The 15,701-nt window shown below is 47.9% G+C and overlaps 1 protein-coding gene across 1 annotated transcript in view; it reads right to left on the reverse strand.

Annotated features, from left to right (window-relative positions):
* Nucleotides 1–353: 353 nt before the first annotated feature.
* LOC143926714 (vitamin D3 hydroxylase-associated protein-like) overlaps nucleotides 354–15,701 on the reverse strand; it is a 105,208-nt gene continuing 89,860 nt past the window's right edge. The window contains exons 12-15 of the mRNA XM_077450732.1: nucleotides 4,802–4,841; nucleotides 4,584–4,692; nucleotides 3,658–3,803; nucleotides 354–603 (exon numbers count right to left, since the gene is read on the reverse strand). Coding sequence (XP_077306858.1) covers nucleotides 478–603; nucleotides 3,658–3,803; nucleotides 4,584–4,692; nucleotides 4,802–4,841 — 421 coding nt within the window. The 3' untranslated portion in view covers nucleotides 354–477. The remainder of the gene's footprint in view (nucleotides 604–3,657; nucleotides 3,804–4,583; nucleotides 4,693–4,801; nucleotides 4,842–15,701) is intronic.

The following is a 15,701-nucleotide window of genomic DNA, read 5'->3' on the forward strand; positions in this document are numbered from 1 at the left end:
GAGGAGGACACAGACGTCACATGTGATGGAGTACACAGGAGATACGAGGAGGACACAGACGTCACATGTGATGGAGTACACAGAAGATACGAGGAGGACACAGACGTCACATGTGATGGAGTACACAGGAGATACGAGGAGGACACAGACGTCACATGTGATGGAGTACACAGAAGATACGAGGAGGACACAGACGTCACATGTGATGGAGTACACAGGAGATACGAGGAGGACACAGACGTCACATGTGATGGAGTACACAGGAGATACGAGGAGGACACAGTGACATTTCTGGAGCATCAGTGGATTTGCACATCAGCTCATCGGATAATGACTTCATTGCACACGAAGAACAAATTTATAAATGTTTATTGAAAAATAATCAGAAAACATTTTCTTTGCTCTGGAGCTAAAGTCAGATATCCAACAAAAAGAAAAGTAACCTTTTCCCAGCCCCCGACCTATCAGGTCCTCTTCTCATCTCTTCATCTGCCGCCTGTGGAGGGTCTGGACTTCCTTCATGAGACGCAGGCACAGCTCATCCTGGTACGGGAGCGCCACACACTGGACAGACAGCGGCAAACCCACCCCATCCGCCACCGCCTGCAGAGACACAGAATGGATGACAGGCGATGAGGGGATGTGATCAGCAGAGGGAGGAAGAGAGTCACCAATGGAGAAGGAAATGGGCAGGAGGAGGAGGAGGAGGAGGAGATAGAGGAGGAGGACATACAGGAAAAATACTAATAAAACTTACACAGTGCATCTCTGCAATACATGCACCATTCCCCATATTTTATCCCTCCAAACATTGCAGGTACAGAAAGACAGCTGCTGAGCCGGCAGGAAATCCAGTGAGCTCCAAACTTCCTGTAGTCTCTGCCCCGGCTGCCCTAAAATCCCAAGCAGTGGTGTCAGCCCTGCCCTGTTCTCCCCTGCTGGACTGCTAGACTTCAGAACACCTTCCCCTCCTCATCACTATAATCTTTACAGCTCCTCCTTTCTTCTAATCTCCATAATCCCTCCCACTCTTTTCATCTCCCTAACTGATCTCATCTCTCTAGTCCCTCCCTCTCCAACTTCTACCCTCCCCCAATCTCCATACCCCCCCCCCCCGTTTATCTTCTCCCCTCCCTTTAATCTCCATAACACTTTTCCCTCTATCTTCTCCCTTCCCCTAAACTATATTATCACTCCCCCTCTCTTTTCCATAATCCCACCCCCTTTATCTTGTCCCCTTCTCTAATCTCCATAATCCTTCCCCCTCTATCTCCTTCCCTCTCATAATTTCCATAATCCCACCCCCTCTATGTTCTCCCCTCCCCTAATCTCCATAATCCCTCACCCTCTATCTCCACCCCTCTCCTAATTTCCCTAATCCCACCCCCTCTATGTTCTCCCCTACCCTAATCTCCATAATCCCTCACCCTCTATCTCCACCCCTCTCCTAATTTCCATAATCCCACCCCCTCTATGTTCTCCCCTACCCTAATCTCCATAATCCCTCACCCTCTATCTCCTCACCTCTCATAATTTCCATAATCCAACCCCCTCTATGTTCTCCCCTCCCCTAATCTCCATAATCCCTCACCCTCTATCTCCACCCCTCTCCTAATTTCCATAATCCCACCCCCTCTATGTTCTCCCCTACCCTAATCTCCATAATCCCTCACCCTCTATCTCCTCACCTCTCATAATTTCCATAATCCAACCCCCTCTATGTTCTCCCCTAATCTCCCAAATCTCTCACCCTATAGTAGAATTAGAACCACAAGGCACTAGACGGAGGGCCGGCATGAAAGGGGTTAAAGGGGCTGTTGCATGATAGGCATGGTAGTTGGCTGATAGGGGCATGGTCTGGGCTGGGTGGAGATTTGGGGGAAAGTGGTTAGGGGACCAGATGGGGGGTGGTCTTCAGTCGGTAGCAGCAAGCTTGGAACACCTTCCCACCCTCTCGCCCTGCATTTGGTGGGTAATTTGGGTTGGGGAATTGGGTTTTCTGTGGAGCCAGATATGGTGATTGGCGGGGTGCAAGGTCCTTTTAGGTTCATACGGCTACAAAAAGGAATGGTGTAGGGACCTGTCTGAGGTACGGCTCCCAGTTGGTGTATGTGTCCCTGCAAGTTGTCTCCAAACCGGTGGTATTATGGCTGGAGGCCTTAGAAGTGACAAGCAGGTACTGTATTGGTTTTATGCCTATTGGGACCTTGTGGCTCCTTTCTTTAATAAACTGTCTGGTCTGATTTTTATGTTATTGATCTGTTAATTATTCTCCTCCCCCTTCTCATATCTATAACCCCACCCCCTCTACTCCTCTCCACAACGCCTCCCTTCTGCTCATCTACATAATCCCTTCCCTCTTTTCCCTAACTCCTCCCTTTTTCTCATCACTATGAGCCCATCCCCCTCTGCATAACCCCTCCCCCTCTTCCACCTGACTCCTCCCCTCTGCTCATCTCCATAACCCCACCCCCTCGGCTCCTCTCCATAACCACTTCCCTCTTCCACCTCACTTCTCCCCTCTGCTCATCTCCATAACCCCACCCCCATCTCGTCCTCCCCATAACCCCTCCCCACTCTCATCCTCCCCATAACCCCTCCCATCTTCCCCCTAACTCCTCACTTTTACTTACCTCCATAACCCAACCCCTTGGCCTCTTCTCCCCAACTCCTCCCCCCTGCTCATCTCCATAACCCCACCCCCCTCTCCTCCTTCCCATAACCCCTCCTCTCTTCTGCCTAACCCCTTGTCTCTATAACCCCACCCCTCTCCTCCTCCCCATAACCCCTCCCCTCTTCTCCCTCGCTCCTCCCCTCTGCTCATCTCCATAACCTCTCCCATTTTCTCCCTAACGGGTCCCCTCTTATCTCTATAACCCCATCCCCCTCTCCTCCTCCCCATAACCCCCCCTCTTCTCCCTAACCCCTCCCCTCTTTTAATATCCAGAACTCCTCCCCCCTTCTCATCTCTATAACCCCCCCCCCCCACTCCTCTCCATAACTCCCCCCCCTCTTCTCATCTCTATAACCCTATCACCTCTCCATTCCTCCTCCCCCTTCTACCTCACTCCTCCCCTCTGCTCATCTCCATAACCCCTTCCTCCTTTTCCCTAACTCCTCCCTTCTTCTCATCACTATAAGCCCACCCCTCTCTCCTCCTCTCCATAACCCCTCCCCCTTCTCCCTCACTCCTCCCCCTCTGCTCGTCTCTAAACCCCATTCTCCCCTCCTCCTCTCCATAACCCCTCCCCCTTCTCCCTAACTCCTCCCCTCTTCTGACATAAGAAACGGAGGTTAGGAGCTCTCTGGATTTCTGGCAGATCTCCGTCTCTCCTGTACTATCGGATGAAGTGCGATGATTTGTGTGTATTGCAGAGATGTACGGAATATCTTTCATGTGTATTTGGTCCTGATATACACTCTCCCTGGAAGACGACAACAATTCCCATCATTCTCAGGATACACAAAATATTTCACATACAGGAGGAGGAGAGGCCACAGCCTGGAGATATGGGGGGGTCGGCAGTCACACTGGGGTACAGCGTCCCTATAACCCCCCCTCCCCCGCTGTATTCCTCCATGATATACAATATAATATATATGGACTACAGGACTGTACAGGACCTCCTCCCACCTTGTATTATCAGATCAACTCACTTTTCTGAAGAGTTTGTCCCAGACATCGTTATCATATCCCTTGTAATGTCTCAGGGCCTCCTCGTCTTCTGCCGTGACGGAACCCACCGGAACCACCCCAGCCGGGAACTGGAGCATATTGTACAGCATGGTGTATGAGCAGCTCGCTGAGGACATAAGAGGAGATAATTACCATACACATACCTCCCAACTCTCCCCGATTTCCAGGGACTGTCCCTGATTTCCAGGGATTGTCCCTGACTTCCAGGGATTGTCCCTGATTTCAGGGGACTGTCCCTGATTTCCAAGTGATTATCCCTGATTCCAAGGGTTGGTCCCTGATTCCAAGGGATTCTCCCTGATTTCCAGGGATTCTCCCTGATTTCCACAGGATTATCCCTGATTCCAAGGGATTGTCCCTGATTTTAAGGGATTTCCCTGATTCCAAGGGATTTCCCTGATTCCAAGGGATTGTCCCTGATTTCCAAGGGATTATCCCTGATTCCAAGGGATTATCCCTGATTCCAAGGGATTGTCCCTGATTCTAAGGGATTGTCCCTGATTTCCAAGGGATTATCCCTGATTTCCAGGGATTGTCCCTGATTCCAAGGGATTCTCCCTGATCCCAAGGGATTGTCCCTGATTTCCAAGGGATTATCCCTGATTCCAAGGGATTGTCCCTTATTTTAAGGGATATCCACAGGATTATCCCTGATTCCGAAGGGATTGTCCCTGATTTTAAGGGATTTCCATGATTCCAAGGGATTGTCCCTGATTTCCAGGGATTCTCCCTGATTTCCAAGGGACTCAACATGATACAATACAACACAACTTAACATGACACAACACAACATAACACAACACAAAACATGGCTTTGAACTGGTACACTTGGCCACAATGCCATGTTAAGTCACTATGCTGTGACATCATACAATAGAAATTCTACCTATCAGCTTTCCCGGATAACCGGTATTGAAGGCGGGGCCTAACATGGGGGCGAGGAGAACATCCAGATCCAACTTCCTCCATTCACTGATAAACTCGGCCTGATATTCCTGAAGAGGACAAGACAACATATCATCACAACATCTGCTCAATGACAGGAGGGCCAACACTCGGCACAAGAGCTGACACTCAGTATGAAAACAAATAGTGTTATATTACCTCCACTGCTATCTGATGCTTCCAATGTTCCTGTACAGACCTGAGAAAGGAGAAATGTATACATCACCAACACAGGAGACCATAATAGTGTGTGACTGTGGGGGGAGGGGACATTAGAGTGTAAGCTCCTCTGTACAGAGACTGATGTGACTGTGGGGGGAGGGGACATTAGAGTGTAAGCTCCTCTGTACAGAGACTGATGTGACTGTGGGGGGAGGGGACATTAGAGTGTAAGCTCCTCTGTACAGAGACTGATGTGACTGTGGGGGAGGGGACATTTGAGTGTAAGCTCCTCTGTACAGAGACTGATGTGACTGTGGGGGAGGGGACATTAGAGTGTAAGCTCCTCTGTACAGAGACTGATGTCACTGGGGGGGGGGGGACATTAGAGTGTAAGCTCCTCCGTACAGAGACTGATGTGACTGGGGGGGAGGGGACATTAGAGTGTAAGCTCCTCCGTACAGAGACTGATGTGACTGTGGGGGGAGGGGACATTAGAGTGTAAGCTCCTCTGTACAGAGACTGATGTGACTGTGGGGGAGGGGACATTAGAGTGTAAGCTCCTCCGTACAGAGACTGATGTGACTGGGGGGGAGGGGACATTAGAGTGTAAGCTCCTCCATACAGAGACTGATGTGACTGTGGGGGGAGGGGACATTAGAGTGTAAGCTCCTCTGTACAGAGACTGATGTGACTGTGGGGGAGGGGACATTAGAGTGTAAGCTCCTCTGGTACGGAGACTGATGTGACTGTGGGGGGGGGGGCATTAGAGTGTAAGCTCCTCTGGTACAGAGACTGATGTGACTGTGGGGGGGAGGGGACATTAGAGTGTAAGCTCCTCTGTACAGAGACTGATGTGACTGTGGGGGGAGGGGACATTAGAGTGTAAGCTCCTCTGTACAGAGACTGATGTGACTGTGGGGGGAGGGGACATTTGAGTGTAAGCTCCTCTGTACAGAGACTGATGTGACTGTGGGGGAGGGGACATTAGAGTGTAAGCTCCTCTAGTATAGAGACTGATGTGACTGTGGGGGAGGGGACATTAGAGTGTAAGCTCCTCTGTACAGAGACTGATGTCACTGGGGGGGGGGGGGACATTAGAGTGTAAGCTCCTCCGTACAGAGACTGATGTGACTGGGGGGGAGGGGACATTAGAGTGTAAGCTCCTCCGTACAGAGACTGATGTGACTGTGGGGGGAGGGGACATTAGAGTGTAAGCTCCTCTGTACAGAGACTGATGTGACTGTGGGGGAGGGGACATTAGAGTGTAAGCTCCTCCGTACAGAGACTGATGTGACTGGGGGGGAGGGGACATTAGAGTGTAAGCTCCTCCATACAGAGACTGATGTGACTGTGGGGGGAGGGGACATTAGAGTGTAAGCTCCTCTGTACAGAGACTGATGTGACTGTGGGGGAGGGGACATTAGAGTGTAAGCTCCTCTGGTACGGAGACTGATGTGACTGTGGGGGGGGGGGGCATTAGAGTGTAAGCTCCTCTGGTACAGAGACTGATGTGACTGTGGGGGGGAGGGGACATTAGAGTGTAAGCTCCTCTGTACAGAGACTGATGTGACTGTGGGGGAGGGGACATTAGAGTGTAAGCTCCTCTGGTACAGAGACTGATGTGACTGTGGGGGAGGGGACATTAGAGTGAAAGCTCCTCTGGTACAGAGACTGATGTGACTGGCTCACTGATCTCTGTACAGCACTGCGGTATAGGTTAGAGACATTCAGTAGAACGGAGATGGTTTTGGCGGCTCACCTGGCACCGACAGCAGCAAGCACCACCCTGGAGATCCGCGGAAACTGGAAAATGAAGGGAAGATTGTTGAGTGGGATCTGTAATGTGGCTGGAGAAGAAGAGGAAGTGACGTGTCTGGAAAACGTTTTGAATGTAATGACTGACTACGCCGACCCTTCTACCTTCTCCTGTATTTTTACTTCTGTCTGTAGGACTTGTCACAGTCCCGTGTATGAATGGTTCCTCCAATTACAGGTCCCACATTTCCTCAGACATGTGCCAGGGCAGGGAAGACTCTCACCGGCTGCGGCTCTTCGGAGAAATGTGGATGGAGCTCTATGGTACCAGGAGCCGAGATTAGACATGAAGTCCTCTCTGCCATGCAGCCGGGGGTAGAAGGAAAGAACAAAGTATTACGGATTGGGGGTCACCCAGCACTTGGTTTAGCAGAAGTTTTGTGTCCTGAATAAGTAAAATTACCCTGAGCAAGGGCCAAAATAATCTATCCTAAAAGTACCGAAGGAACCACCAACAGAAAAACATACACAGCGTGCCATCTGCAGATCTGAGGTCTGTAAGTGTATGGATGCTCACTATTGGACGAAGAATGAATGACAGGCTCTTCTTCACTGCTCCTGGAACCTTGCACAGAAGAAACATGTCCCGTAGATGTGAGTCCAAAATGTCGTCTTTACTGGCGGGAGGAAAAAATGGACAAAAAGGTCAGTGTGTGACCTACCACAGAAACCAACCAATTCAACGTGACTTTACCTGACCCAATGAGAGACAGCCTACCCACCCCTATACCCAGAACACTACAAACTATCAAACCTACCCAACACAACATCCCACCCCCCAAAACATCCAACCTACCCACCACAATACAGACCACAATCCCTGACACAACATCCAACCCACCCACCACAAAGCATCCAACCTACCCACCTCAATCCTCAACACAACATCCCACCCACCAAAACATCCAACCTACCCACCACAATACCGACCGCAATCCCTGACACAACATCCAACTCACCCACCACAAAGCATCCAGCCTATCCACCACAATCCTCAACACAACATCCAACCTACCCACCACAATATTCACTACAATCCCCAACACAGCATCCAACCCACCCACCACAAAGCATCAAACCTACCCACCTCAATCCTCAACACAACATCCCACCCACCAAAACATCCAACCTACCCACCACAATACCGACCGCAATCCCTGACACACCATCCAACTCACCCACCACAAAGCATCCAACCTACGCCACCACAATCCCCAACACAACATCCCACCCACCAAAACATCCAACCTACCCACCACAATACCCACTACAATCCCCAACACAGCATCCAACCCACCCACCACAAAGCATCCAACCTACCCACCTCAATCCTCAACACAACATCCCACCCACCAAAACATCCAACCTACCCACCACAATACCGACCGCAATCCCTGACACACCATCCAACTCACCCACCACAAAGCATCCAGCCTACCCACCGCAATCCTCAACACAACATCCCACCCACCAAAACATCCAACCTACCCACCACAATACCCACTACAATCCCCAACACAGCATCCAACCCACCCACCACAAAGCATCCAAACTACCCACCTCAATTCCCAACACAACATCCGGCCTACCTGCCACAAAACCAAACACAACATCCCACCACAAAACATCCAACCTACCCACCTCAATATTCAACACAACATCCAAGCTACCCTCAACATCCTACCCACCACAACATCAAACCTACCCACCACAAAACCCAACACAACATCCAACCTACACACCGCAAAACCCAAAACGACATCCAACCCATACAACACAACATCCAACCCACTCACCACAATACTGAACCCAACACCCAACCTACCCACCACAATACCCAACACCCAACCTACCCATCATATAACCCAACACAACATCCAACCTTCCCACCATAAAACCCAACACAACAGCCAACCCACTCACCACAAAACCCAACACAACATCCAACCTACCCACCACAAAACCCAACACAACATCCAACCTACCCACCATAGTACCCACCGCAACGTCCAACCTACCCATTATAATACCTGTGACGGGAGTCACTTTGGGCAGGGGGGGGCTATAGAACCTCGAATATCTTGGAGAGGTTGGGAAACTCTTGTTTCAGCTCCCCATGTACCTCCTATGTCTAAGTCACCCTGCGTCCATTAGGGGCACAGGCAGACTGAGAAAAATGATGGACAGCTGTTTAATGGACAATGAGAAGGTGGTTACTAAATTGTAACAGTAATATTTATCCACAATATCTCCCAGGATATATATAAAGACTATTCCTGGTTTCTTTGATTCTGAACTCAACATGGTAATCGAAAGAGCTGATCATAGGCCTCTAGAACTGTGTAGGAGCCGGACAGTCTACTCCAACTACAGAGGGGGGAGATCACTGTTTGTTTTGTTAATTGTAATTAGCTTCTGCTATTGTGTAAAGGTGTACTGTGTTTATATTTATGATAATGTTAATTGTGTCTACTGAGCTAAAAGACGGCAAGTCTGTCCTGAAAGGTCATTTCTCTGAGTCACCTAGGCTGTCTAAAAGATTAGTTAATTAGCTCATGTTAATTAGGTTTCTGGTTACAGTTTATATTGTCATTCTGGTGTATATATACACTACCGTTCAAAAGTTTGGGGTCACATTGAAATGTCCTTATTTTTGAAGGAAAAGCACTGTACTTTTCAATGAAGCTAACTTTAAACTAGTCCTAACTTTATACAAATATACTCTATACATTGCTAATGTGGTAAATGACTATTCTAACTGCAAATGTCTAGTTTTTGGTGCAATATCTACATAGGTGTATAGAGGCCCATTTCCAGCAACTATCACTCCAGTGTTCTAATGGTACAATGTGTTTGCTCATTGGCTCAGAAGGCTAATTGATGATTAGCAAACCCTTGTGCAATCATGTTCACACATCTAAAAACAGTCTAGCTCCTTCCAGAAGCTACAAAACTGACCTTCCTGTGAGCAGATTGAGTTTCTGGAGCATCACATTTGTGGGGTCAATTAAACGCTCAAAATGGCCAGAAAAAGAGAACTTTCATCTGAAACTCGACAGTCTATTCTTGTTCTTAGAAATGAAGGCTATTCCATGCGAGAAATTGCAAAGAAATTGAAGATTTCCTACAACGGTGTGTACTACTCCCTTCAGAGGACAGCACAAACAGGCTCTAACCAGAGTAGAAAAAGAAGTGGGAGGCCGCGTTGCACAACTAAGCAAGAAGATAAGCACATTAGAGTCTCTAGTTTGAGAAGCACACGCCATACAGGTCCCCAACTGGCATCTTCATTAAATAGTACCCGCAAAACACCAGTGTCAACATCTACAGTGAAGAGGCGGCTGCGGGATTTTGGGCTTCAGGGCAGAGTGGCAAAGAAAAAGCCATATCTGAGACTGGCCAATAAAATAAAAAGATTAAGATGGGCAAAAGAACACAGACATTGGACAGAGGAAGACTGGAAAAAAGTGTTGTGGACGGATGAATCCAAGTTTGAGGTGTTTGGATCACAAAGAAGAACGTTTGTGAGACGCAGAACAAATGAAAAGATGCTGGAAGAATGCCTGACGCCATCTGTTAAGCATGGTGGAGGTAATGTGATGGTCTGGGGTTGCTTTGGTGCTGGTAAGGTGGGAGCTTTGTACAGGGTAAAAGGGATTCTGAATAAGGAAGGCTATCACTCCATTTTGCAACGCCATGCCATACCCAGTGGACAGCGCTTGATTGGAGCCAATTTCATCCTACAACAGGACAATGACCCTAAACACACCTCCAAATTGTGCAAGAACTATTTACAGCAGAAGCAGGCAGCTGGTATTCTATCGGTAATGGAGTGGCCAGCACAGTCACCAGATCTGAACCCCATTGAGCTGTTGTGGGAGCAGCTTGACCGTATGGTACGTCAGAAGTGCCCATCCAACCAATCCAACTTGTGGGAGCTGCTTCTAGAAGCGTGGGGTGCAATTTCTCCAGCTTACCTCAATAAATTAACAGCTAGAATGCCAAAGGTGTGCAATGCTGTAATTGCTGCAAAAGGAGGATTCTTTGACGAAAGCAAAGTTTGATGTAAAAACAATGTTATTTCAAATACAAATCATTATTTCTAACCTTGTCAATGTCTTGACTCTATTTTCTATTCATTTCACAACGTATGGTGGTGAATAAGTGTGACTTTTCATGGAAAACACAAAATTGTTTGGGTGACCCCAAACTTTTGAACGGTAGTGTATGTGTGAGATCTCAAAATAAACAGTTCATGTCCAGCTTTGTAACTGAACTAGTCTCGTCTGGTTCTTACAATATTCAACTATAAAATCTGATATCTATATTCAGACTGTGAGGAAGCGGTATATGACGAAAGCAATCAAGGTGAGTGTGGGACGTTTCGTTACAATACCCAACACAACAGCCAACCTACCCAACATCCAACCTAGCCATCATTGTAACTGCCCGCTTGTCACTTTAAATCTTTGTTCAGCACTGAATGACAGGTGGAACCTTTATTGCCTTACTTTTGTTCCCCTGGGGAATGTTTTAATCACCAGACACTTCCTGCTTCTTCTAGTTTTGCAAGGGCTTTCTCATTCATTCAGCATCCAAGCAAGCAGCAGCACCTCATGGGAAGGTGATAGTCTATGGAAGTTATCAAAGTTTAAAGTTTTGCACCCCTTGGCAAGCGGAGCAAGGTATGCAGTAAAAGGTACATCGTCATTGTCATTGTATATGTTTTTAGGCATAAATTGAGTCCATGCTGTTAGTTAAAAGATTATGCTGTAGACAATCTACATGTTTGAACATATAGTCATGCTTTCTTAAATGTTAATGTTAATTTAGATATATGTGAATAGATAATGGAACACCACCTTGTAATTATGTTGGAACCCCCTTTTTGGTGATCTCTGTAAACGAATGTATTGTATGTAATTTTTCAGTTTTCATGGTGCAAATCATACAAGTAGTGCTTATGGTGTTTAAGAAGTCAAAAGATTAACCTCTGTGGTGTTCAACCTTATTGCACATCTTTGAGGCAAAAGAATAAATGCATTGCACCCGTAAGAAGCTCTCCTCTCGTTATTTACTCAAAGCCAGTGGGGCCGCTACAATCACAAAACCCAACACAACATCCAACCCACCCAGCTACAAAACTCAACACAACATCCAACCTATCCACCACAATACCTAACACAACATCAAATCTAGCTACCACAAAACCCAACACAACATCCAACCTACCCAACACAATTCCCAGCACCAAGCCTACCCACCATAAAACCCAACACTACATCCAACGTACCCACCACAAAACCCAACACAACATCCAACCCACCCAACACAATTCCCAACACCAAGCCTACCCACCATAAAACCCAACTCTACATCCAACCTACCCACCACAAAACCCAACACAACATCCAACCCACCCAGCTACAAAACTCAACACAACATCCAACCTATCCACCATAATACCTAACACAACATCAAATCTAGCTACCACAAAACCCAACACAACATCCAACCTACCCAACACAATTTCAAACACCAAGCCTACCCACCATAAAACCCAACACTACATCCAACCTACCCACCACAAAACCCAACACAACATCCAACCCAGCCACCACACAACCCGACCCAACATCTAACCCACCCACCACGACAATCAACCCAACATCCAACCCACCCACCACAACATCCAACCCACCCACCCACCACAAAACCCAACACAGCATCCAATAGGGGTGCTATGGATCATCACTGATCCGTGATCCGAACGGGTCACCCCGCTCGGATCAGCACACGCCACGATCCGCGGAGCGCTCCTCGGTCTTGGCCTTAGGAAAGGCCGCGGCTTCGGCCTAGCTCCGAAGCGGCGGCCATCTTTCTACACCCAATGTGATCGCTCCATCAAATGACAGAGCGATCACTTGTAAACAAACCGGCATCGTCATGACGCCGGTTCCTCTCTCCCCTCCGTGTACAGATCTGTACAGTGGAGGGGAGAGATCAGATGGAAGCAGCGCTGTGGGCTGCATCTGTAGTGCCCACAGCGCTGCTCTGTGACAATTGCAGTCGCAGCCATCCCTTAATACCCTGCCAGTACACTGCAATACTCTGCAGTACCCTGCCAATACTCTGCAATACCCTGCCAATACCCTGCCTATAACCTACCAATACTCTGCAGTACCCTGCCAATACTCTGCCATACCCAGCCATAACCCGCCAATACTCTACCATACCCAGCCAATACTCTGCCATACCCAGCCATAACCGGCCAATACTCTGCCATAACCGGCCAATACTCTGCCATAACCGGCCAATACTCTGCCATAACCGGCCAATACTCTGCCATAACCGGCCAATACTCTGCCATAACCGGCCAATACTCTGCCATACCCAGCCATACTCTGCCATACCCATCCATACTCTGTAAAACTCTGCCATACCCAGCCATACTCTGTAATACTCTGCGATACCCAGCCATGCTCAGCCTTACCCAGCCATGCTCAGCCAATATTACAGTGGGAGAGATTGTGGATATTACAGTGGGGACTATATGGTGGTGGAATTTTCAAAGGTTTTTGCAAATTAAAATATTATTTGCTAATGCGAAAAATGATCCGATCCGTGACTCTGATCCGAGGAACGATCCGATCCGTGAGTTTTTTGATCCGTTGCACCCCTAGCATCCAACCCAGCCACCACAAAACCCAACACAACATCCAACACAGCCACCACAAAACCCAACACAACATCCAACCCAGCCACCACAAAACCCAACACAACATCCAACCCAGCCACCACAAAACCCAACACAACATCCAACCCAGCCACCACAAAACCAGACCCAACATCCAACCCACCCACCACAAAACCAGACCCAACATCCAACCCAGCCACCACAAAACCAGACCCAACATCCAACCCAGCCACCACGACACTCATCCCAACATCCAACCCACCCATCACAAAAACATCCAACACAACATCCAACCTACCCACCACAATACCCAACACAACATCCAACCTATCCAACATCCAACCTAGTCACCACAAACCCCAACACAACATTCAACCCACCCAACACAACATCCAATCTATCCACCATGATACCCAACACAACATTCAACCCACCCAACACAACATCCAATCTATCCACCATGATACCCAACACAACATCAACCTACCCAACATCCATCCTACCCAACATCCAACCTCGCCACCACAAAACCCAACACAACATCCAACCCAGCCACCACAAAACCCAATATCCAACCCACAAACCATGACACTCAACCCAACATCCAACCCACCGCAATACAAGGCACAACACACATCACTGGGATGAAAAGAAACAACCTAGCCACCACAGCCACTCACACGCCCCCCCAACTTTCTAAAAAATTGTCCAGTAAATGAGAGGAGACACCTGAATGGTTGCTAACCCCTTGCACCAGTTTTTATAAATCTACACCAGTCTCCCAGAGTCACATTTAGGCTATTCTTTGGTAACAGTATTTCTTCTGTTGTGTTGGAAATTCTTACATGTCCGCTCCCTGGGAAGGTCACATGGCTTTTCCATGGAAATGATCACATGTCTGCTCCCTGGGAAGGTCACATGGCTTCTCCATATCCTTTCATATCTTTGTATCTCATCAAGCTCAGCATAGGATTTGGTTGGCAAGCATTGCACATTCAGCTGACACAATAGAAGCCATTTAAGAACAAATGTCTGCAGAATTCCCAACCGCAGATCAGCCAGCCAGCTCTCTATAGGATTCATCCATACACTAGAATCTCAGGATTCGGTGTATTCAAATAGTCGGTGTATCAGCACAATGCAGTTCCAATTTAGGTACAACAGAAACCATCCATCGGCTTCCCAGCAGTGAGTTAATACAGAGAAGACCTATAAAGATCTATAGAAATGTTGCACAGCCTTGCAGTAGCCAATAACAATACAAATCCCATCAAATGTCCCTTTAAAACACAACTCCACAACCTCCCATTCCTTCCAGCACAGTCAGATTAGCAGCATATGACTTCTGATTGGTTGCTATGAGTTATGGCACCATATAACTTAGAACCTACAATTTATCTGCCAGCGTTCTGCCTCCATCTCCGAGCAAAGCCTTCATGAACAAGTCCAACATATCGTGCACTCGTGGCACTTTGAAGGGGATCAGCTGAGGAGACAATACAAGTATTATGTTGGTATCTGTGCGTCGCTGGGTCTTTACCTTGTGTGGACTCTGTGTAACATCAGCTCAGCACTCAATGTGTTATTACTTTTACCTCCCATTGATACCCCCCACCAGAATATAACATATGAACCACCATATGGTGGAGGCTTCTACCATACATGACCCCACAAACCCAAAATCTGACCGCTCACCGTGTGTCCGGCCTCCTCTAGAAGCTTCTTTGTCTCCAGCAGGATGCGCCTCATACTGGGGTTTGGCTGAAAGAATCCGTCTTCCTCATAATATCCGATACGGAGAGGCTTATTACTGGAGAACGTCTACAAAAGGCAAAGTGTGGTCAATGTACTGGTCAGAGAATACAGAGAAAAGTCCGTCCTCGGCACCATCACCCTCCTAATCCATGGACAGATATAAGACCCATTGTCACCCTCTGCTGACTAGTCAAAACAGCTAATGCAATACAACCCACCTGTAGATTAGGCCTCCTTACCTCCTCATTGAAGTAGATGGGGGGTACATTGGGGTCGAGTCGGAACATCTCATCACACAGCAGAGCTCTCATAGCCAGAACCAGGCTGTCCACATCTTGTGCCATAGGACCAATGCACGTAGACACTGAAATGTGGGAAACCCAGTTAATGTGATTCCCCACAACACCCCAAATGTGCCCTAATAACACCCAAAATACACCCCAAATGTGCCCTAAACACGCATCCCAAATACACCCCAAATGATTCCCCAAAACACACACTCCAAATACACCCCAAATGTGCCCTCATCACACACCCAAAATACACCCCAAATGTGTCCTAAACACACACTCCAAATGTAAGCTAAAAAGCTGACCAAGCATATACAGTATCTCACAAAAGTAAGTACAC

This window comes from Lithobates pipiens, unplaced genomic scaffold (assembly GCF_037356315.1).
Source record: "Lithobates pipiens isolate NorthernLeopardFrog02 unplaced genomic scaffold, aLitPip1_a1.2 Scaffold_23, whole genome shotgun sequence".
Classification (NCBI taxonomy): domain Eukaryota; kingdom Metazoa; phylum Chordata; class Amphibia; order Anura; family Ranidae; genus Lithobates; species Lithobates pipiens.